General features: G+C 41.5%; 1 protein-coding gene across 23 annotated transcripts in view; it reads right to left on the reverse strand.

The window, feature by feature from the left end:
* Positions 1–3,451: 3,451 nt before the first annotated feature.
* The window catches only part of bptf (bromodomain PHD finger transcription factor), a 139,482-nt gene continuing 120,344 nt past the window's right edge, over positions 3,452–22,589 (reverse strand). For 17 of the 23 annotated variants that reach the window (XM_078529001.1, XM_078528999.1, XM_078528990.1 and 14 more), the window contains 6 exons: positions 22,246–22,496; positions 19,350–19,523; positions 17,390–17,582; positions 15,688–15,772; positions 7,657–7,843; positions 3,452–4,951 (listed from right to left, as the gene is read on the reverse strand). In XM_078529001.1, coding sequence (XP_078385127.1) covers positions 4,939–4,951; positions 7,657–7,843; positions 15,688–15,772; positions 17,390–17,582; positions 19,350–19,523; positions 22,246–22,496 — 903 coding nt within the window. In that variant the 3' untranslated portion in view covers positions 3,452–4,938. Of the gene's footprint in view, positions 4,952–7,652; positions 7,844–15,687; positions 15,773–17,389; positions 17,583–19,349; positions 19,524–22,245; positions 22,497–22,589 lie in introns of those variants that run through there. The other 6 variants (XM_078529002.1, XM_078529005.1, XM_078529004.1 and 3 more) reach the window with 4 other exon arrangements.

Below are 22,589 nucleotides of genomic sequence, written 5' to 3' on the forward strand. Positions count from 1 at the left end.
TAAAGTATTTTTCAATTGGGACTTGAAAGGATTCATTATGATCCTTGTGTGTATTCTTTGTAACAATAAGAGCTCAGTGTATTAAAGAATTTGCTTGTAAACTTACCTCAGTGGAAACAAACTTTATCTTATTTATTTAGTCAGTTCTTCACCACATACTCCCACCACCTGCCCCCCCACCCACACCATCCTTGCAAACCCAATGGTGGCTTATTCAAGTGGCCATTTCACATGGGTATGCTCAGTGACCAAAGGAGGATGTGGTGGGGTGGGGGTAGTGAGAGAGAGAGAAAAAAAGAGCGGGTATGGGGAAAGGCAGCATCGCATCTTGGCCTGATATTTATCCATTCCCATAAGAATTTAAATTTAAATAATCTGCTGCCTCAACTTTCTCTTCTCCAGTGTGATGAATCCTAGGTTCTTCAGTCTCTCCTCATAGCTCCAATGTTTTAGGCTAGGGATCAATTTGAATGCATTTTTTTTACACTGCCAACAACATCCAGATAGCTCTATTGTAGTATGGTGACTAGAGCTGTACCCATCCTTCTGTAGGCTCATGATCTCTTCCTGGGCTTGTGTTCCAATGTATATCCCAAGTCCTGACTAGGTCACCTTACTGCTGTCACACACTGCACTGTTGATTTGTGTGAACTATCCACTAATCCATTATCCCTCTTGTGCTGCATTCTACCTCTAAAATAATTTATTTTTCCTTCTCATTGAACGATCAGGGCAGACACAAAGAGAAGGCGACCAACTTGAGGGGGGAATATAATGGAGAAATAATAGAAATAGGGCTCAGGGATATCTGATTAACATATGATAAATTAATTCTAAGGATTTTTTTTTGAATGGCTTACTAAGGAAGGGAAAAGAAGTTTGATTCTGCCACTGTACAGCTGAAGGAAGATTAGATGGTCCAATGGTTGTTTCTAGCCTTGAGATTCTGTATTTTCATAAACTGACATCCACTTATATGCATTTCTCAAGCAGAGTCAATTAATCAAGGCCAGAAGACACTGACATTTTTTTCTTTTCCCTAATCCATGGTGATCAAATCAACTCAAGTCAGCAGAGGGTAGGAACTGAACCTATTCACCTTTGTGCTCATTTACATATATCACAAACAGCAACAGCTATTAACAGAACATTAAAAGGGCATAAAATACATACACTAATGTTTCATACTGTGCCCTACAGTGGGCAGACACTGGTATGGGGCCCACAAACAAATATGGTCTGGTTGTACTTGCAATCCTCAGGCTACAAGTTCAGATCCCAATATGGCAGGATTATGAAACTGAATCAAATAAATCCATGAAATTGTGGCATAGCAGCAGAAAATGACAATGAAAACTGTCAATTGCTTAAAAAAAAGCCAAAAAACAAATGGTTCCATGTCCTTCAGGGAAGGAACATGACACCTATGAGGCCCAGACCCACAGCCTGTGGTTGACTCTTGCATGCCCCCATGGCAAAGTGGGGCTGGACAATACATAACACCTGCCAGTGTCAATCTCATGCCAAGAACATACTGATAAATTATAGGTAGGAATAGGAGTGGGCCATTCAGGCCCTTGTGTGTATTCAGTCATTCAATGTGATAATGGTTGAATTGTATCCCAATTCCATTTACCCACCTTTGTTCTACATCCCTCAAATACTTCTACCCAAGATAAATCTATTGGTCTTGGTCTCGAAAACTTCAATTGACGACTTCCAAAGATTTTCAGGGTGAAGGGAATTCCAGATTTCCACTACGTGCGTAGAAAAAATTGTTTTCTGATTTCAATCCTAAACTGTAATTCACATGTTTAAGCTTCGGATATTTTGGAAAGATACAGCAAATGTAGCCAAACTTCCCACCACAGGGCTCGCTTCACATGTATTGTTCTCAGAAAAGCAGGTGGGTAATACGCCGTTGCACCACACTTCGGGGAGATGTGGGTAGGTGTGTCAGGAATCAGGCACTTTACCTGACTATCTTGTACATGACACCTTGGATGCAGAATATTTGATATTTGTTTTAAAAAAAGGTACATGAGTTGTAACAACCACCACACCCGGTTGACTTAAAACTTACTTGGAAAATGGGTGAAATAAACTGTCGAGACTTTGCCAGGCTTGTTGGAATTACTGAAACTCCCCTTTTCTTTAATTCTTTCTAGCATGTAGGATTGATCAGGGGCCTTTTTAAAAAAATGTTTCCTTGTTTCGGTCTAAAAAAAAATTCAAACTGCATAGACTACTTTCAAAATTTACAAAGAAACAAGTGAGGGACGGTAAAGAGAAACGACAAAGGAACAAAAGGTACTTTAAAAATACAAGTTACAGCTAAGTTAGATCAATAATAAGGCCGGCAATAAAAATGATCTTGTTGGACCTTCCTCAATCAGCATTTTGTGATGCAAAGGGCTGGATCCGTGGGCTGGCTGGGTATTTTAATTGGATTCAGCAGAGCAATTCTGAGCTTGGACACCAGAAGGGGCAGTTGTCTACAAAGCATTCTTCAAAATTAAACTTACTCTTTGAGGCAGGAGCTGTTTACTTTCTAAAATATCTAAATGGGGTCAGAAAGTAGCTTTGTATTTTAAGTCCTTTGCTGTCAGTGACCACCGAATCCTCACCTCATGAATGTGCTGACTTGAGCTGGAATGCAGTTCCATAGGTACAGGCAGTCCTCTGGGTTTAATGCCCAAATGGCCATTCGTGCATGAGTCTCGCCAGTGAATAGTGACCGCTAATCGTTCGTGGAGCATATCACATCCAAACCCGATGTCATCTCCACCCAGATACAAACATCTTGCTTCGATCATGTAATTGTAATCAGTATGGGGAATATTTCAGCTTTCCTCAACAGGGTCACAGAGGCCATTTGTAACCCCTAGCTGTTGCTCCTGTTCCATTCAGGGATGGCATCCAAGCTTAACTCTTCTGGCCTGCACAGATTAGTATGACACCAGGCTGTTGGGCAAATTCAGGAAGAACATTTTAATGGAAATTTCAATTCACTTCCTTCATGAAATCATTACTTCAAACAGAAGAACAGTGAGGCATTCAGCTGTAAAGTAGTTTGGAGATTTAAACGCAGTCTACTTTAGTATTTGCCCTTCCAGATGTGGAGGACACCATGTATCGCAATTATTCTCTTGATCTGAGAAGGTTTTCTAGAAAAGTATAAACAGCCTGCTCAAAAAATCAAGGTTCACTCAGCATACTTGACAGAAATAACAAGGAAAATTATTTTCTTACCATTCTGAACTTGAGCACTTCAAGGTTAAACCGAAGAGCTGGTCTCAAAAGTTCTTTTTTCACTCTCTCAGTCTCTAACATCACAGCTAGGGTAAACTATTGAAAGCCTCTTTTACCAAATTGCCATGAATAAAAATTAATGGCAAAAAAATCCCAGATTTATGTATCCTTTTAATGTGATAAAAAGATGACACCAAAGTTGATGTCAAAAACATTACTTTATTGTCTAGGATGAAATGTCCTATCAAGTACAAAAGAATTACTCTTCATAGTTGCCACAATCTGTTAAAAACATAGATAGCAATCTATTGCCTACAGGTAGGAAAGAATTTTTTTTGCAACATTACTCAAAACGAACAAGTTCGTAGATATGAATAAATAGTACAGAAATACTGTGATGTGGTGATGAGATGTGCAGTATTTCACAACTCGAGAGTTAGTCCATAGTTTCCCCTTTTTTTAAACTCAATACAAATGCATACAATATGCAGCATTTCAAATTTAAAGTGTCCTTGCACCTTTTCCAAATTTTTATTTCCTTTGTTAGAATTCTTGGGAGAGACGTGAAGTCTCACAAATGGGTCATTTTAAGCACATACAGAAACACTTGTGGATTTTCTCAGTGGGAGATAATGGTTTCCTCCATTTATTGTTTTCATATACATCAATATTTCTGAACCTTAATACAAAAAAACAAAAAAAAATTCAGCATCTGACAAAATGTTTACATACAAGATAACTTCAGTACACACCGTTTATTTCAGTCTATCAAATTTCTGCAGAGTGATTGATAGTTTTCTGGTGCTGCCCCATCGCCACCGTGGCAGTCTAACTCGGAAACCAATGCTGCCGACCGCTCAGCCAGTGGTCACGCGGAGCTCCAGTTCGGTCAGATTGATTAGGAAAAGAAAACTTCCTGTTGGATCCCATTCCGCTGTGCTCGCGTGTGTCTGTATGTCTATGTGTGGGTGTGTGCGTGCATGTGAAACAACTCCTTTCAAAGAAAGAAAGGATCAAGGGTTATCACTCACCGTTACCTACAGCAATTACATAAAAAAAGACCAACTTATCTGCAAGTTGGGTCTTTTTATATCAATAAGAAAAAAAGCACATAATTAGTTGACAAACAAGGGCAGCAGATTCTAAAAAAGAAAGCTTCATCTTTTCTCAGTAATAAATAAATACAGCTGTCAAATTTAAACATGTTTGTTTCATTACAGACAGCTTGCAGCCAGCTTCTTCACTGAAGAACTGTGGGATGAATTTTTCTGGGAAAACTGAAGCCAGCCCCTTGTCATAACAAGAGTGGACAGGATGCTTCGTGCTTCCCATCCCATATCAGGCGAGGAGAATACGACAGTCAAACAGGGCTGGTAAAAGGTGGTTTCTTTTACTTTATTTTTAAAATTTCCTTCCTTCTCCTCTTCTTTTAAACTCTCCCTTTTAGCTTCTAACAAACAGAATGGGGCTTTATCCAATTCAGTTAACTGATTGGTGCTTGAACAACAGTGCTGGTTAAGGTCAGTCAGTCAGGAAAACCCAACCAAGTATATCTGCCTCTGGTGGCATCAACTTCTTCTCGCTGCACTCTGAATGCGATTCCTGTTATTCACGCTTTGTACGATTTTGTTCATTGTTGTTTGAAGTCTAGAGAGTGCTGCAATCTACGCAGTAGAGTGTAATCTGTTAGGAATGAGATCTACAGAGCAGAAAATGGCACATTTTAGTATCCTTACATTTATAAAATAATACTGAACACCTCAAAAAATACCAGGAGGGATCAACCAACAAAATATAGAAGTAGACACATTTGATCACAGTATTGTAAAAGAATCCTGCATTTCTACCTGGCTGTTTGCAATTCTTTTTTCAAAAAGCATTTAAATTATTTTCATATAAAAATAAAAAATCACTCAGATCACTGAGATTAAAGACTTTTCTCCCCATTTTAACGTGGTTATAGATCATCCAAGCAACCAGTGCTACTTGAGCAATAAACTCGTATGACAATCAAAATCATGTAAAGCAAAGGGAAAATATGCTTGCTAGAATACAATGATGTATTTATAGATGGAAATCCATAGAAAATGGCATAATTTTACATCAACCTGTATTTATTTAACATCTTTAATTTAGGAAATTATACAACAGCCAAGGAAGGAGATATCAGGATAAGTGGCAAAAAGCAGTGGCAGTAAGGTAGATTTGGAGAGGCAGTGTACTTGTGAAATCTGATGATGTGTCTTTAGATGACGTCACCAAGCAGCTGCATGTAGATGAGATAAGAGAGGGCCAAGGACAGGTCCTTGTGGGGCTCCATATTTAGCAGCGCAAGGGTGGACAGAAGTAGATTCTCTGTCAATAACTGGATAGGTAAGAGAGGAACCAAAGTGAATGCACATGGTTCAGCTGGACAGTGGAGAAGAGGTGGCAGAACAGGATGAGAAAGTCGATTGTGTCAAAGGCTGCAGAAAAGTAGAGGAGGGATAGTTTATCATGGTCACAGTCACAGAGGGTGACATTTTTGATTTTGATTAGGACTACTTCAGGGCAGTTCGAAGGGGTGGAAACCTAATTGGACAGCTTCAAACATATTGTGGGAAGGATGGGATATAAAGTTAGAAGGTGGCAAAACATTCAATGATCTGAGAGAGGTTAAGGGAGGTTGGAGATGGAGCAGTAGTTTCAGACAGAGGAATTAAGATGGGTTTTTGAGGAGAGAGGTAATGGTAGATTTGAAAGGGAGGGGGACATTACCCAAGGAGAGAGCCATTTATAGTATCAGCTAGCACGGAGGACAGGAAGCAAAGTTGACGGCCAGCAGTTTCAGAGGAATTGGGTCAGGGAGCAAGAGGTCAATGGCACAGACAAGATAAGCTCAGAGAGAAAGATGCAAGTTTGGGGCAAAGGCAGGGGAAGCATGGCTTGATGAACAAGGGGAAAATAGGGATGTAGCAGAGGTAGCTGAATGGATGGGCTGGGGGAGCAGGAGGATTAGTAAAATGGTGGCAGGAGGCTTTGGGAAGAGAGCCCAACACCTTCCTGCGGCCAAGGTGTAATACCAGCAGCAGACACCTCAGTGGTGCAGCCACCTAGCAGGCAGCTAATTATGCCAGGTGAGTGCCCAACTAAAGGCCATTTCTTGCCCTTGCTGCCACATGGGGAGACTGCTAGTAAAGTCTGACAGCCTCCTGGGAGGGGTGGAGGTTGGGGGGGGGGGGGGGGGGGGGGTGGAAGCCTCCTTCATGACCACCATGGCCCACAGAAGGACCCCCTGGCAGCAATGGTACTTGTGGCACTGCTGATGGAGGGTGCATCTCCCACTCATTCCTCTTTCCCCACCCCTCTCAAACAAATTGCTGGGGTCTCCCTGCCTGGCCCCAATGCATAAATAAAAAAAGCACTTCTCATCAAGGGTGTTTCAACGTGGAGGCACCCTCTACTTCATCTTGCAGCCCCAGCAGTAGCTCCAACTAATGCTGCCAAATTGATTGGGCGGACCTGGCGGTGCTCTTAATTGGCCACTGCCAGTAAATGTTGGGTCAACCCTGCTTTCGATCCCAGTGGCGGGACTTCTTAGCTCATTGGTCTCAATGTTAGTGACAAAGAAGTCCACAAGCTCCTCACGTTTGATGGAGACGAGTGTGGAAGACTGATCTCAACTCAGATCCCCTGCTGATGCCAGTCTTTAACTACTTACCAGAAGGTTGCAAGTGAAACCCAAAGCTTATGTGCCGTTCAATTTTCCTTCCTTTCCCCAAAGCACCTCAACACTGAGGACACAAGCCATGATAAGAGAACGCTGTTCATGTGAGGCATTCATGGACATAAAACCACCTCTCACTTTGTGACAGTGTTAATGAAAAATCACACTGATTCAGTGCCAAACTGTTAATCTGACTTATTTGGAACATAGGACAGATGATACGAAATGAAGATGTCTTCCATGCCCAGCAGAGACCAGTGCCCTCAAACTGCTTTTTATCACATCACTAATGATTCTACGAGAGACTACAATCAAAATAAACTGGCTTAGCACATTCAGAGCATGACAATGAAACAATAGCCATATCAAAGTATTTTTAAAAAACTACTAAGCCCCTCAAGACCAGAAGGTCCCAGTCTGTGCTCTTATACTTCCAAAACGTGCTAAGTTAGCTGATCTCAGCCAGAGTGGCAGTAGAGTTACAAATGACTTGTACCCCCAGGCAGGGAACAATTTGCCGGAGTTTCCACTCCTGGCAAAGATACTGTTTGACAGGTATGGGTTTGAGTGTTATACAAGTTCACACATGAAGGATGCCCACTTCGAGTACTAAAGGTGCCTGGCATCAACGGTACCATACTCAGCTAACAGAGGTATTTAAACGAGAACAGTTACTGCAGCATGCACTGAAGCCTCACCTGTTTGCCTTGAAAGTTTTCAGTTTCTGTACAAAAAATGATTCTAGAACCTCTGCACATTGATAAAACGGTGAATCACTGGGGTTATAGTAACGGCAGTTGTCAAAGATTTTGGTCATATCACCAACAAAGTCAGTCAGTTTCTTGTAGAATCGATGATGTATTCTTTCTTCCATTGTAGCAAGATCTGTATTTTTAAAAAATCACATGTTCATTAAATATTTGATGTTTGGACAAAATCTTAAAGCATCCTCTGATATCACAGAAGTTGCAAAGAAAATCAAAACTTCAACTCGAGGACTGAAATGTTAACATTTATTTTGACACTTGATTGGCATCCTTCCGTGTGCGAGAGATGACGGGAAAGCAGCTTCAGAACTTTGTTAAGATCAGATGAGATCATCTGCTGTACTTCTTTTGATGGTTGAACAAGCCGATTCTGGAAAGGCAAAGTCTGTCAACACATGAAGTTGTCCCTTGCCGGTGGTGCGGGATGATCTCTGCTGAGGCCTTGTTTGCAGGGCTGACATCTGCTTTGGAGCTCCTGAAACCATGTCATTCTGGTGGTGAATTCCTGCCCACAACTATTGCCATTTGTGCAATCATCAGCTAGAATTTGACACTTAAGTCTATATAATTTAAGCATGCTTGTTTTTGTGTGGTGCTACTCTGGAGTTCTTTCACTATAAGAGAAGCACCTGCACTCTAACAGCTCATGAAACCTGTATTTAGAAACTGAGAAGTATGAAGAAAATTCTATATGAGCTGGCAATGGAAATAATATTTTTTTTAAAAAAAATACCCTTAAAACTTTTGCAAGTTTAAAGCAGTGAAAGTACCATACAATCAGTGTCCTGAACTGGTGACTATTTTGACTCAAAAGTTATTATAAAGCTAGCTATCCCATGTTCTCCATATAACCTGAATAATTTATGTCTAGCATGAAAGAAATTACATAAAATCTGCATCAACAATTTTGAGGAGGGTCCACAGTGCTGGGGTGCATTCATGATTTGCAATACCTGTATGCCATTCATTCCCTAAATATTGGGAGGGGAAAACTGAAGGAACGGGATAGTGATAATTGGTTGTTTTTCAGATTGGAGGATTTGTAATGGATAAAAGCAAAAAGGTTCCAGCAGTTCGGAAGAAGAGTCATACGAACTCGAAATGTTAACTCTGTCTTTCTCTCCACTGATGCTGTCAGACCTGCTGCGTTTTTCCAGCAATTTTTGTTTCAGGTTTGTAGTGGAGTTCCCTAGGGGTCAGTGTTGGGACCCTTGCTCTTCCTGATATATATTAATGAGCTAGACTGTGGTGTGCAGGGCATATTTTTCAAAATTTGAAGATGATGTAAAGATTGGCAATGTTGTCAACTGCGATGGGGATAGTCTTGAACTTCAAAAGGACATAGACGTGTTGGTGGATTGGGCAGACAAGTGGCAGATGAAGTTCAGTGCAGAGAAGTTTGAGGTGATTCGTTTTGGCAGAAATAATATGGCGAGACAGTATAAAATAAAGGGAGTGTCTCTAAAGGAGGTGCAGGAACAGAGGGGCCTCAGTGTATACATACATAGGTCATTGAAGATATCAGGGCATGTTGAGAGAGCAGTTAATAAAGCATATAGTATATTAGGCTTTATTAATAGGGACATTGAGTACAAGAGTAAGGAGGTAATGTTGAACTTGTATAAGACACTAGTTAGGTCTCATCTGGAGCACTGCATCTAGTTCTGGGCGCCATACTTGAGGAAGGGTGTGAAGGCATTGGAAAGGGTACAGAGGAGATTCACAAGAATGCTTCCTGGGATAAAGAACTGTAGCTGAGGATAGGTTGGGTCTGTTTTCCCTGGAGAAAAGGCAGCTGAGATGAGACTTGATTGAGGTATTCAAGATCCTGAGGGCATGGACAGGGTAAATAGTGAGAAACTGTTCCCACTCAAGAGAACATCAAGAACTAGAGGGCACAGATTCAAAATAATTGACGAAAGTGGTAATTGTGACATGAGGAAAAATTTTTTCATCCAGAGGGTGGTTGGAGTCTGAAACAAACTTCCTGAAAGGGTGATGGAGGCAGGTTCAATCGAGGTATTCAGAAGGGAAATGGACTGCTACCTGAAAAGAGAGAATGTGCAAGATTATGGGGATAAGGCGTGGGACTAGGTGGAATGCTCTTTCAGAGAGCCAGTGCAGACTCAATGGGCCAAAAGGCCTCCTTCTGCACTGCAAAGATACTATGATACTGAGTTTTGATGAGGTACTGATGTTTACACTGTTTTCTCTAGATCTTTTCATTTTAAAGTTTGAGAGCTTAGTAAAATTTTATATAGCAGCAAAAAGAACTACCAGCAGAAAATAAATATAATTAACCATTAGCCGCATACATTCACATCAGTGATTCATTGTGTTTATGCTACAGATGTTCATTTTTCCACAGCTTTCCTGCCAATCATACAGGCAGGTTTCAGGAGCCAAAGATCAGGCAGACTCTAAGCAGAAGAATAGTTCTTCATGGATAGAGATCTCAGGAACAAAATGTTAAATGTAAGATTGATGGAGTGAGGAACATTTTCAGGAATCGCCATTCTTTACCTTTAAAATGATCATTGACTTGAACAAATCACATTTGATTTCATTCCTATTCAACACTGATCACAAAAGGAATATGGAAACAAAATGACCGTAACAAAAACCTGCATTTATATGGGTCTTTAACTTAGAGAGATGCTCTTTGGCACGTTGCAGAATTCTGATAAGACAAAAATTGACACTGAGTCATGGAAGATGATATTAATCAGAGGTAGGTTTTAATGAATGTCTTAAAGAAGTAAATGACAACCAACACAGCCCTCCATCTGGGCAAGTGGAATTGTGCACGTACTACCCAGCCAAAGCATTCCTTCCTCCTTGAGAGATGTACTTTAATTCAACCTACCCTCATCACCACACACCTCATTTTGACAATTACTCATAAAGAATTTCAGATCTTTAAATTCTTAGCCCAAGAATCTTGTTAAAGGTTGAGGAATGGTGTACACACTTCTACATTTAGCCCTCGATTCAGGTGGGGTACATCTCTCTATATGGAGAGCTGATTTCACATGGATCTGATAGTTCAGTGAAATAGGCAGGGCCAAGCAAACTGATCACTTTCTTAGATGAAAAGTGAAAGGTGCAGACGTGATGGGCCCAATGGCCTCCCAGTGGTTCAAGGTGATGGCTTGAAATGGGGCCTTGACAGAAAATAACTGGGCTGGTGGGAGTGGATGTAAAAGGATAGCTTTAACTCAGTGTAGCACTGCACTTAATATCTCACCATAACTTTGCTTCTTAGCATCACCAAGAGGACCAGGATGCTTCTTCATTTCTTAGCATGGTCATCACTTTCAAAATAAATGGAAACAGTAGGTACAGACCAAATGATCCCAAAGTTTGATTCAGAGTCTGTCTGGTGTTAGTTGTTGGTATATTTGGCTTCATAAGCTCACTATGAAGCTTAATGCTGTTAGGTTTCAAAACCGCATCTACTGAGTAACTCCTAATTTGCTCACTTGAGGTTTAACATGCTATCCAGTGCTTTGCAGAACCAGTTGGCCATATTTATTCCAGTACGAAAACTGAATTTAAGGCAGGAATTTTCCCATTTTCTCCATTTGTAATGGATCTTCAAATTTCTCTCAACTGCTCTCCTGCAATTCCTGCCTGAAATGCCCAGGTGGGAATACTGGGTGAGGACCGCAGCTGGCTTGGCAGTGAAGCTTCCACAGCTGAACAGCCTCCCAACACACTGAACAGGCTCACAGCTGAAGAATAGTCGCTTGCGCATACCTGGAATGGTAATCCAGCAACAGGCAGCACCTTTTCAAGGCGTGGAGAGACACTCCCCTAAAACATCCTGTAAAAGACACCTGCAGGAACTTTTATGTCACATCTGAAAATTAAATTAGGCCTAGTTGTGATGACACAGCAATGTTTTTAACTTGCCCTTTAGAAAATGTAATGACTTTTCTTTGTAATGAGCAAATTCTTTTATGTTCTTTATTTTTAATGGGAAATTATTGAAGTGTCAAAAGTAATAAAGGGCTTTAAAAAGCCCAGCAGATTGATTAAACCTACTGGACCGTAAAATGTTTTCCATGCCCCTTCTGCCAAATGAGAAATGTTAAAATTTTGTCTTGTTTAATGTCTTGTGGAGGCAGATTGTTATCATTGCACGCCCTGGCCACCGCCTTCAAACATTCATCACCCATGAGACCTAAAGTTACTTAAGTGTGAAGGACCAAGTAAATAAGCCCCTTTCATCTCGATATTTATGCCCCTGATTTTTCATCAACACAAACACAAGCAGCTTTCCAAGTCTGTAATGTACAGTCTTTGTTGTTTTGATTACTCTTCTACAAATTAAGTTCTGGAAGTAAATGGAGACAGAGGACAGGCATGAGTAACTTCTAAAAAAAAAAGTCAAACTGTTGATCAGAATAGATACAAAGGGATCAAGTGCCAGACCGGTCGACCCTGCAAAGTCCTCCTTAGTAACATCTGGGGGCTTGTGCCAAAATTGGGAGAGCTAGTGAGATAAGCACTAGCTAGACTTAGTCATACTCACCCAATAATACTTTACAGACAATATCCCAGACATACCATCGCCATCCCTGGGTATGTCCTGTCCCACTGGCAGGACAGACCCAGCAGAAGTGGCGGCACAGTGATATACAGTTGGGGGGGATTTGCCCTGTGAGTCCACAAATCTACTCCAGACCTCATGACATCTCAGGCCAAACATGAGCAAGGAAACCTCCTGCTGATTACCACGTACTGCCCCCACTTCAGCTGATGAATCAGTGCTCCTCCATGTTGAACATCACTTGGAGGAAGCACTGAGGGTGATAGGGGCGCAGAATGTACTCTGGGTGGGGGACTTCAATGTCCATCACCAAGAGTGACTTGGTAGCACCATTATTGACTGAGCTGGCTGAGTCCCAAAAGACATAGCTGCTAGGCTGGATCTGTGGCAGGTGGTGAGGGAACCAACAAGGAGGAAAAACCTACTTGACCTCATCCTCACCAACCTGCCTGCCACAGATGCATATACCCATGACAGTATCAGTAGGAGTGGCCACCTCACAGTCCTTGTGGAGACGAAGCCCTGTCTTCACACTGAGGATACCCTCCATCGTGCTGTATGGCACGACCACCATTCTAAGTGGGATAGATTTCGAACAGATCTAGCAACTAGAGACTGGGCATCCATGAGGCGCTGTGGGCCATCAGCAGCAGAACTGTACTCAAACACAATCTGTAACCTCATGAACCAGTATATCTCCCAATCTACCATTACCACCAAGCCAGGGGATCAACCCTGGTTCAATAAAGAGTGCAGGAGGGCACGCCAGGAGCAGCACCAGGCGTACCTAAAAAGGAGGGGTCAACCTGGTGAAGCTATAACACAGGGCTACTTGCATGCCATACAGCATAAGCAGCAAGTGATAGACAGAGCTAAGCAATTCCACAACCAATGGATCAGATCTAAAGCTCTGCAGTCCTGCCACATCCAGTCGTGAATGGCGGTTGACAATTGAACAACTCACTGAATGAGGAGGCTGCACAAATATCCCCATCATTGGAGCCCAACATATCAGTGCAAAAGATAAAGCTGAAGCAACAATCTTCAGCCAGGAGTGCCAAGCGGATGATCCATCTTTGCCACCTCCGGAGATCCCCAGCATCATAGATGCCAGTCTTCAGCCAATTCAAATCACTCCACGTGATATCAAAAAACGGCTGAAGGCACTAGGTACTGCAAAGGCTACAGGTCCTGACAGGATTCCAGCAATAGTACTGAAGACATGCTCCAGAACTTGCTGCGCCCCTAGACAAGTTGTTGTTCCAATGCAGCTACAAGGCTGGCATCTAACCTGCAATGTGGAAAATTGCCCAGGTTTTTATACACAAAAGGCAGGACAAATCCAACCCGGTCAATTACCGCCCTATCGGTCTACTTTCGATCATCAGCAAAGTGATGGAAGGAGTCATTGACAGTGCCACCAAGCAGCGCCAATTCAGCAATATCCTGCTCATTGACGCCCCATGGCCACTCAGCTCCTGAGAACATACAGCCCTTGGCCCAAACATGGACAAAACAGCTAAATTCCAGGGGTGAGGTGAGAGCAACTGCCCTTGACATCAAAGGAGCATTTGACTAAGTGTGGCATCGAGGAGCCCTAGCAAAACTGGAATCAATGGAAATCAAGGCAAAAACTCTCCAATGGTTGGAGTTGCACCTAGCACAAAGGAAGATGGTTGCGGTTGTTGGAGGTCAATCATCTCAGTCCCAGGACATCGTTGCAGGAGTTTCTCAGGGTAGTGTCTTAGGCCCAACCATCTTTAGCTGTTTCGTCAATGACCCTCCCTCAGAAGTAAGAATGTTCACTGATGAATGCACAATGGTCAGCACCATTCGCAACTCCTCAGATACTGAAGCAGTCTGTGTCCATAGGCAGCAAGACCTGGACAACATTCAGGCTTGGGCTGATAACTGGCAAGTTACATTTGCACCATGCAAGTGCTAGACAATGACCATCTCCAACAAGAGAGAATCTAACTATCTCCCCTTTTCATTCAATGGCATTGTCATTGCTATAATCACCTATCAACATCCAGGACAGATTACCATTGGTCAGAAACTAAACTGGACCAGCCATATAAATATCGTGGCTACAAGAGCAGATTGGAGGCTGAGGATTTTGTGGAAAATGACTCATCCTAACTCCCCAAAGCATGTCCACCATCCAACAGGGCACAAGTTAGAAGTGTGGAATGCTCTCCATTTGCCTGGATGAGTGCAGCTCCAACAAGACTCAAGAAGCCTGACATCATTCAGGACAAAGCAGCCCACTTGATAGGCACCCCATCCACCACCTCAAACATTCATTCCCTCCACCATGAACGCAGAGCAAAAGCAGTGTGTACCATCTACAAGATGCACTTCAGCAACTCACCAAGACTCTTTTGACAGCACTTTCCAAACCCATGACCTCTGCCACCTAAAAGGACAAGGACAGCAGATGGAAGGGAACACCATCACCTGAAAGTTACCAACCAAGCCACACACCATCCTGGCTTGGAACTATATTGCTATTCCTTCACTGTCACTGGGTCAAAACCCTGGAATGCCCTTCCTCACAGCACTATAGGTGTACCTCCACCCAATGGAATTTATTGTTTCAAGAAGGCAGCACACCACCGCCTTTCTCAAGGGTAATTAAGCATGGGCAATAAATACTGGCCTAGCTAGCGATGCCCACATATAACAAAGTGAAGGCTGCCACTATTATACAAATTGTGTCTACTTTTAAAACACCACTTTGAATACTCCATGAAAGCTGGGTTACGAAATAGTTATAAGTCAACATTCTGACTAAATTCCATCCCTTCTCTTCATCCCAGTATCAATGTCCATCACATCATTCCAATGGCTCCCAAATTTTGTCAAGATCATGTAGGGAAAGAAGTTTTTTTAAAGTCAAACATGAAATGGATCCACCCATGCCTGCACAGTGGTTTTAAAAATAATTTTCCACCTTCAATCCCCAACCCCCTCACCTTGAAAGGCCTGACACAAGCTAAAAAACAGCTCTGCAGGTCAGCAGCCTACCAGTACCTCAAGTAGCCATCCTTCATTTACATGCTCAGGCAGTGAATGGGGCAACAAGCTATTCCACCACAGGGGGCAGTACAGTCTAGGTATAACAAGAAACATTGTTTATCCAGTCACTCCTTTCTCATGTCCCTGCACAACACCTAGGAGGACAGGTAACCTTCTCACACTCCTGTTAACACTGCCTCAATGAAGAGTGCATGATGAACTTTAACTCTCTGCATTGGTGAAGCACCCTGCCTTCTTCAGTAGTATGGCCAGACTGGACCATGCACATCACAGGGAACAACTTCAACTGTACAGTGGAAAACATACATGACAGATTATCTCACTAGGTTGGTACCAAGCTGAAGTACAAACAGTGAATGACTTACCCATTGGCTCTTTGATGATGCCATAATAATCTGGCGCATCATTGGGATCTACTGGTTCCAAGAAGGGCCAAGCCATTTTATGAGCCTATTGAAAAATTAAAGAGTTTACACTTTAAAATGCTTCACCGGAATTACCAACATATGGAGCTCCCACCTCTACAATCAATTCAATTTTATCTAAAAAAAAAAGCTCTAACAGTGTGAAACAGATGCAGGCAAAGAAACTCAGATTGCCAATTCTGAGCATTCTGGGAATGACATACCGATCATAAGGTTAGAGTGTCTGCTCCTCATTGCCAGGTCACTTGAAAACAAGTACTGGAGGACTTCCAATGGCTGTGGAATCACACCCTAGAATAAGTCACTGCTTTCAGGAGTGCAGAAGAAATGTTTGAAAATTAGAGTGAGGAGGAGGGGAAGGAAATTTGAGACCTACATCACTCTTGCCAAATCCACTTGTCATACCGTGGCTGCAGCTTTTCCACCGAATGAACAATATACTAACAGTCAAAGATCTGCAATGAGGAATGTGATCCCACATCTATCCCTTTAGAAGCAGCACACACTGTAGCTCCAATTCTTAACACCAGCCACTGTTAAGTTTTCTTCAGAAAAAAACCTCACATTTGCAGCAATAAATAGCAACCCTCAAGTTTAAATCCTAGGTGTAGTACATATGCAACAGGACCATCACAAAAAAATCTTCCATTTTGTCTGTTTTCACACATTGTCTTTGTGTATAGGAGTGTAGAATGAAATGCATCATGTGCGTGGATGGGAAAGAAATAGAACTGGGAGGCACTTAGCACAATACACCTTTGATCAATCAGGTTTTAGACAATAAGTATCAAGTACAAGTTTAATAATATGATTGTGAAATGTGACTAATCAGGGTTTCACTGGCCTGTAAACCTAGTTTCCAAAGTCCCATTTCAAGATCCAAAAGCTAAGTTAACGTGCACCTTTCTGCAAATACAAGGTTTATTGAACCAGTGATGCATAACTTGTGTCAGTTAACAATTTCTCTGCTGCTTTAACTCAGTTGAGCATAGGCGACATAGATTGCAGATTCAAAGTCCCGAACAGGATACATTTAAGTAGACTAAACATTGGCATCTCCAGATACTGGCACAGCCCAAATGCTGTAGGTTCATATAAAAGGTTTCAAAAGGATCAGTTTTGCAAAGAACTTGTACCTCAAATTTAATTGTTTTACATTTCAGTTAACAGACATTTAATTTACTTTTTATTTCAATATAGCAATACAATGGAGGGACTGAGTTTTAAAGTTCTGAAAATTCTTTCAAAAATTCACGATTTTACTGCAGATTTGGATTATTCCATCAGTATTTAAATGAGGTATTTGGTGCAGAGTGCTCTCACAGGGTGACTATGCCTAAACCCTTTTTTATTAATGTAAGTTAGTTTGCTGCCAGCTACAAGGTGCTATACTTTAAATTGTACAATTTTGGAGCTGGTTAAAGGAGAGAAAAGTCAGTATCACCCCCAGATCGTAAGATTTTTAAAAACTACGGCTAAGTATCACTGGCCTAGGCTACAGAAAGCTACTGCCTATGTTATCACCCAGTCTTCTGGTAGGAGGACGGGATTTAGGGTAGAAAAAAACAAACATGAGGGAAGGAAGCACAGAACAAAAAGTTAACAGAAATTTGATTAGAAATTATTTTGCAAACTCTCTCACCTGTAAAGAACGCAGCACTCGTCTAAGACCTTCATAGTCCTTGTCTGAAAGCGGGCTGAGCACAGTCATAGCATCTTCGGTAGACTGGCACTGTGGGCAGACATACTCATCAATGAGATCTGCCTCACTTTGTAGAATGCCAACACAGCGCCCATGGTACCAGTTTTGGCAGCGGTCACAACCAATGTAAAACCTATGGGTTTAAAAAAAGTACACATACTATTTGCTACTGAACTTCACCGTTAAAACAAACAATCAATGGCATCAACTAAATGCACCATGGGTCAGTCATTATTTTATCAGATTCACTTGATAGCAAGTATTCAATTAAAAACTAGTTTAACCATGCAGACTAGAAGGTCCCAGGTTAAATCCCCAGTTTATGCTGTGTTAACTGATCTTATAGCAGCATGTTACAATTGGCTTCAGAATCCAGACTGACAAGCATCAGTATAGATCCTCATTCCTGATAGTTATCCAACAACCTTCAGGTTAAGTAACATGGCAATACTTTTTAATGAAAACTAACACAAAAAGGATGGTCACCTGTAGATTCAAGGTGCCTATGTGCACCAAACAAGAAGTCAGTTGAGAAGGGGAGAGGAGGGAAGGGGAGAAAGTTAATGGAAAAAAAAAATCAAATTCAAACTTGGAATCAATGCCTAAATACAAGCAAGGATTATGTGCAAGGTTGAGGGATTGGAGAATCCTACTTTTTTTTTTAAAAACTGGGATGTCCCTGATATAAATCATAAAAATAATTTCCCCATTATATTTTTGCTTTACAACAAAATTAAAAACTGCCACAAAGGAATCTGAAGTGCATTACTGCAAGCAATAGAATTTATAATATTCATTTTCAAACAAATATTATATATTCTTTGCAACACCACTTAAGAACACTGCTTTTTGCATATCATCAGTGCACAAGTCAAACTTTGTCAAGATTACAAACCACAACAGAGCTTTTATTAACAAAGCAAGAGACCATGATATTTGAAACCTGTAAAAATCCACTGTATGATGTTAGATACAAACCTTCCAAAATCCATCATTCTGAATCCCTCTTGCAGAATAGATTTTTTTTTAAAGCCACAGTTCAATACAGAATTTAGCTCGTTTAATTGAAATCAAGTTTTTTCTACCTACCTGAATAGCCAATTTTTTCCCCCTAAGTAAAAAAATGTTTCTACAAGGTCCCCCAGTAGATTAAAGGTTAAATATACTCACTGCTGCAGCTACCCAGTGGCTCAGACAGACAATAAGTAACAGAGGATGCTTGGTTTAATTTCTCTTCTGTGCAGTTAGCTGATCTCTGCTAGGGTAGTTATAATAGTGCTCTGGGTTGATAAGCAGGAGATTGGGAACAGTTAGGGCTCTTAACCCTGACTGTTATTCCTGATGAAAAGTGTTATAGTGGGCAAGGACATGATTAGCTTAGTTGTGATGCCTCACATGGATCAACAACCTGCCAACCGTCGCTACCTAAGCTCAAAAATGAAGAGTATTTGCTTGATCAGGTTACTCAGATATTCTGAGAGCCAGTGGGACTGTGCCCCAGTCAGGAAGTCAATGCCTTCAATAAATGAAGAGGCAAGGGGGAAATAATTTGGGACAGTTAGGTGGTAACCTTAATAGCTGAATGGAAGAGACTGCAGAATATGTATAGTGCATCAGTCCAAATTTAAGAGAAAAAAAATAAACACTATAGAAACATCAAAACAACGGTCTGCAGATGGGAGTTAATGAAAAAAAAAATCAGATTCAAATTTGGAATCAATACCTAAATACATGCACTGAGTAGCCACAAATATCACAGGCAAGTTTAGTATGATTTCATGCAGTCTGCATCACAACCAGCAGCTAAGAAACATCCAAGGAGGACAATAGTTCATGCCTGTCACGCAAAAGGAAAACGATCACAGGGCGATAAAAAGTCTCCGTTGATGTTTCAGCTTACTGTGATTCGTCGTATGGTGTTCTACAAATACAGTAGAGCTCCTCGCTGCTGCCCTCCTGTGCTCGTTTACACTCATTGCAAATGTACTCATCCATTTTTTTAGCCTCTTTTTCTGTGATACCAACACATTCTCCGTGATACCAGTTCGTACAGAGATCACAGCCAATGTAGAACCTGAAAAATGAACACACACATCATAGTGTGTTTAAGTTCTCTCTCCCTCCTATTAGCCACAAACCTTTTATGTAGAAGCAACCTGGTGGTGCAGCACACTGGTGTCGGGCCATGGATTATATGGATTCATTCTCGAAGCACTCCACAGAACACCACTCCAATCTCAGCCAGGGTGTTGGAGTAGGCTGGGTGGTGCCATGACCCTTACAAGTGAAGGAGGTTGGAACACTGGGGTGAGAGTCAGCTCAGGATGCACTCAAACATCTGTCAGCGATCAATGACAGATGTAGTCATTGTCTGTCTGTTTGGGAATGTTGCATGGAATAGAGGAGAAAACAGGAAAAAATGGTGTACGGCATGAGGAAGCAAAGGAAAAGAGAAAATGAGAGCGAGGACAGTGCTTTTAAAAAAAGCATCATGTATTTATAGACCTTTGCCGTTTTGGAAATGTATGCAAGTCCTATCTACAAAACAAAAAAGACGACCCTATTATCTACACAATCAGTAAAGCAAGTGGGATGGTCCTCATCAGTACCTCCCTCCATCTGCCTGCTCAAAACCAGAAAACCTCCCTTTAACCAAGACAAAAACGTTAGCTGCATGAAACCAGTATTTGGACTTGGGAGACTTCCCAGGAAGCAGGCGGTGTGATGACACTGGTTAACAAGTTAAGCAACAATACTGAATAAGAGAAGAGGACACTCTTGTCATTTCATAACCACTTTATTTTGGCTGCCTATCTTATGTTGGTGATAATTTCTTCTAAAGGATTATTTTCTTCCTGTACTATGCTTGGCTAGAAGAGCAGCTGAGCAACCTACCACAATGGCAATGTCACAAACTAGCAGCTAGAAAGTGTGATGGCAGAGACACTCTCCTTTTTGGCCTCTTCTCTGCAGGGTGGTAAAACCAAAATTGATAATATAACACTTTAGGGAGTCGCTAGTAGAGAGCTTGTCCCACAATTCTAAAGCGTTATTTACCATGTTGTTTACCATGATTAAATTCAGGCATAATTTGTTTAAAAAGTCCTCACCAGCAATTGTGGCGCAGAACTATAATATGCAGCAAAAAAATATAGATTTCCATTTGCAAATTTCTACACGGTTGGATTCTCAACCTCACCCTTTCTGGGCAGAGATAAATGCCTCCTCACAGAAAGGGAATGGTTGATACGCAACTCTCAAAATGTAGACCTTATGGTTGGACCATAAACAGCACAGGTAGAGCAGATTCCTACATGATGTCTTGCTTTGGAAACAGTGCATGTCTTATTTTTTGGACTGGTGGCAAGGCAGAGTCAAGAAACAACCAAATTAAAACCCAAAAAGGAATTGGATAAATACTTGGAGAAAAAAAACTGCAGGGATACGAAAAAAGTGGAGGAGTGAAACTGATTGGATTGCCCTCCGAAAGAGCTGGACAGACTTGATGGGCTCAATAGCCTTCTTCTGTGTACTATCCTATGATTGTGACCATAAATAATTCCCATTTTTGTATAGTTAATACATTCATTACCCCTTCTATCCACTGCAGTTTTACAGAATCAGAAAAATACTGAAGCATAAATCATTAAATAGCAATGACTATCGCCACCCTAATTCTGAATGAATACCAAACAGAAGATACAGGCTTTAGCCCTGGAGCAGAATGAGGAAAATGGCTGGCACAATCCCTCAAAAAGAACCTGAACAACTGGACTAGCTGAATGGTAAACAACCATTTTTCATTATTACCTCATTTTCTTAAATGCTAGTTAGTATCATCAGTGAAACAGAAAACAAAGTGAAAAATGAACTTGATTTATTCAAAGCTGCTGTTTCATAAAATACATGAAGCACAATGATGCAAGGTATCAATGTGCTAGAACACGGCTGTGCTGTGATCCTGCACATTTGATTCTCTATGTCAAGTTCCTGACACTGATACCAAATGTCGTTTACAGCACAGGTGGTGGCTATTCAGCTCATCATGTCTACTGGCTCTTAGCTGGAATAGTTCAAGTCTAATTCCACTGGCTCTGCTCTCCTGCCATAACCCTGTATATTCCCCTGCTTCAAATATAAACACTCCTTCCTTAAACTACTGCAATGGCCTGTGCCTCAATTATTCCCTATGGCACATCATTTCATAATCTCAACAACAACTCTGCATAAACAATTTCCTCTCCTCACTCTGATAACAATTTTAAACTAATGACCCCCCACCACTGATGCCAAATCACACTTATTCTTTCAACTTAACAGAGCTGGGGCTACTTATTTATAGAAGCCTGGGAGCAAGTTGGCTGCATGCAATGGGGGAAAGAGATATATGGGAGAAGAGGAAACTGCATCCTTGGACTGGTGGGGTGGGGGAAGGGGGTGTTTGAGAAGAAGAAGAAAGGAAAATACAACCCCCAGACAAACATATATGTTTGCCTCATTTCTCAGATTAATGGCAATTTTTAGCTTCCAAATTATGTAAAATGCATGCTTTCCCTTACAATCATTCAGAAAGAACTCTTATCTCTGTGGAGATTCTCGAGGGTTGCACTGGTGGGCACATATCTGGAGATCATGGCCTTGCACGCAAACTTCATGTACCTGCTAGAGCAGAGTGACCTCTTAAACATCCGCTTGCCATAATGCTTGGAACTGGAGGCAAATGGCCCTAATGGGACTAAGGGAATCGCTTATAATAATGAAATACAAGGAGAAGAAAATATTTGTCTATCACATACTTTGATTCATCATAAGGTGTCTTGCAGATACAGTAAAGCTTTGTGTCCTTCTTGGATTCTTTTGAGGTAGTAGAAATCATCTTTTTCTTCTTCACCTTTGCAGGTTCTCTCTCTTCATCTCGTTTTCGTTTCTGCGTCACCACAGCTTGTACAGCATTTGCGGCAGCGGCAATGGCTGCAGTCTGGATAGCTGCTGCCTGTGCCTTCTCTTTCTCTTTCCTTAATTTATTTCTGTCTTTTTTCAGCTCCTCCTACCAAAATGAACAAAAGTTCTGTCAACAGCAGCAAACTGATGTAACAGCAACAGTGCAACTCCGTGCAATGGAACACTGCTGCAAACTGTA

This window comes from Cetorhinus maximus, chromosome 24 (assembly GCF_964194155.1).
Source record: "Cetorhinus maximus chromosome 24, sCetMax3.hap1.1, whole genome shotgun sequence".
Taxonomy (NCBI): Eukaryota; Metazoa; Chordata; class Chondrichthyes; order Lamniformes; family Cetorhinidae; genus Cetorhinus; species Cetorhinus maximus.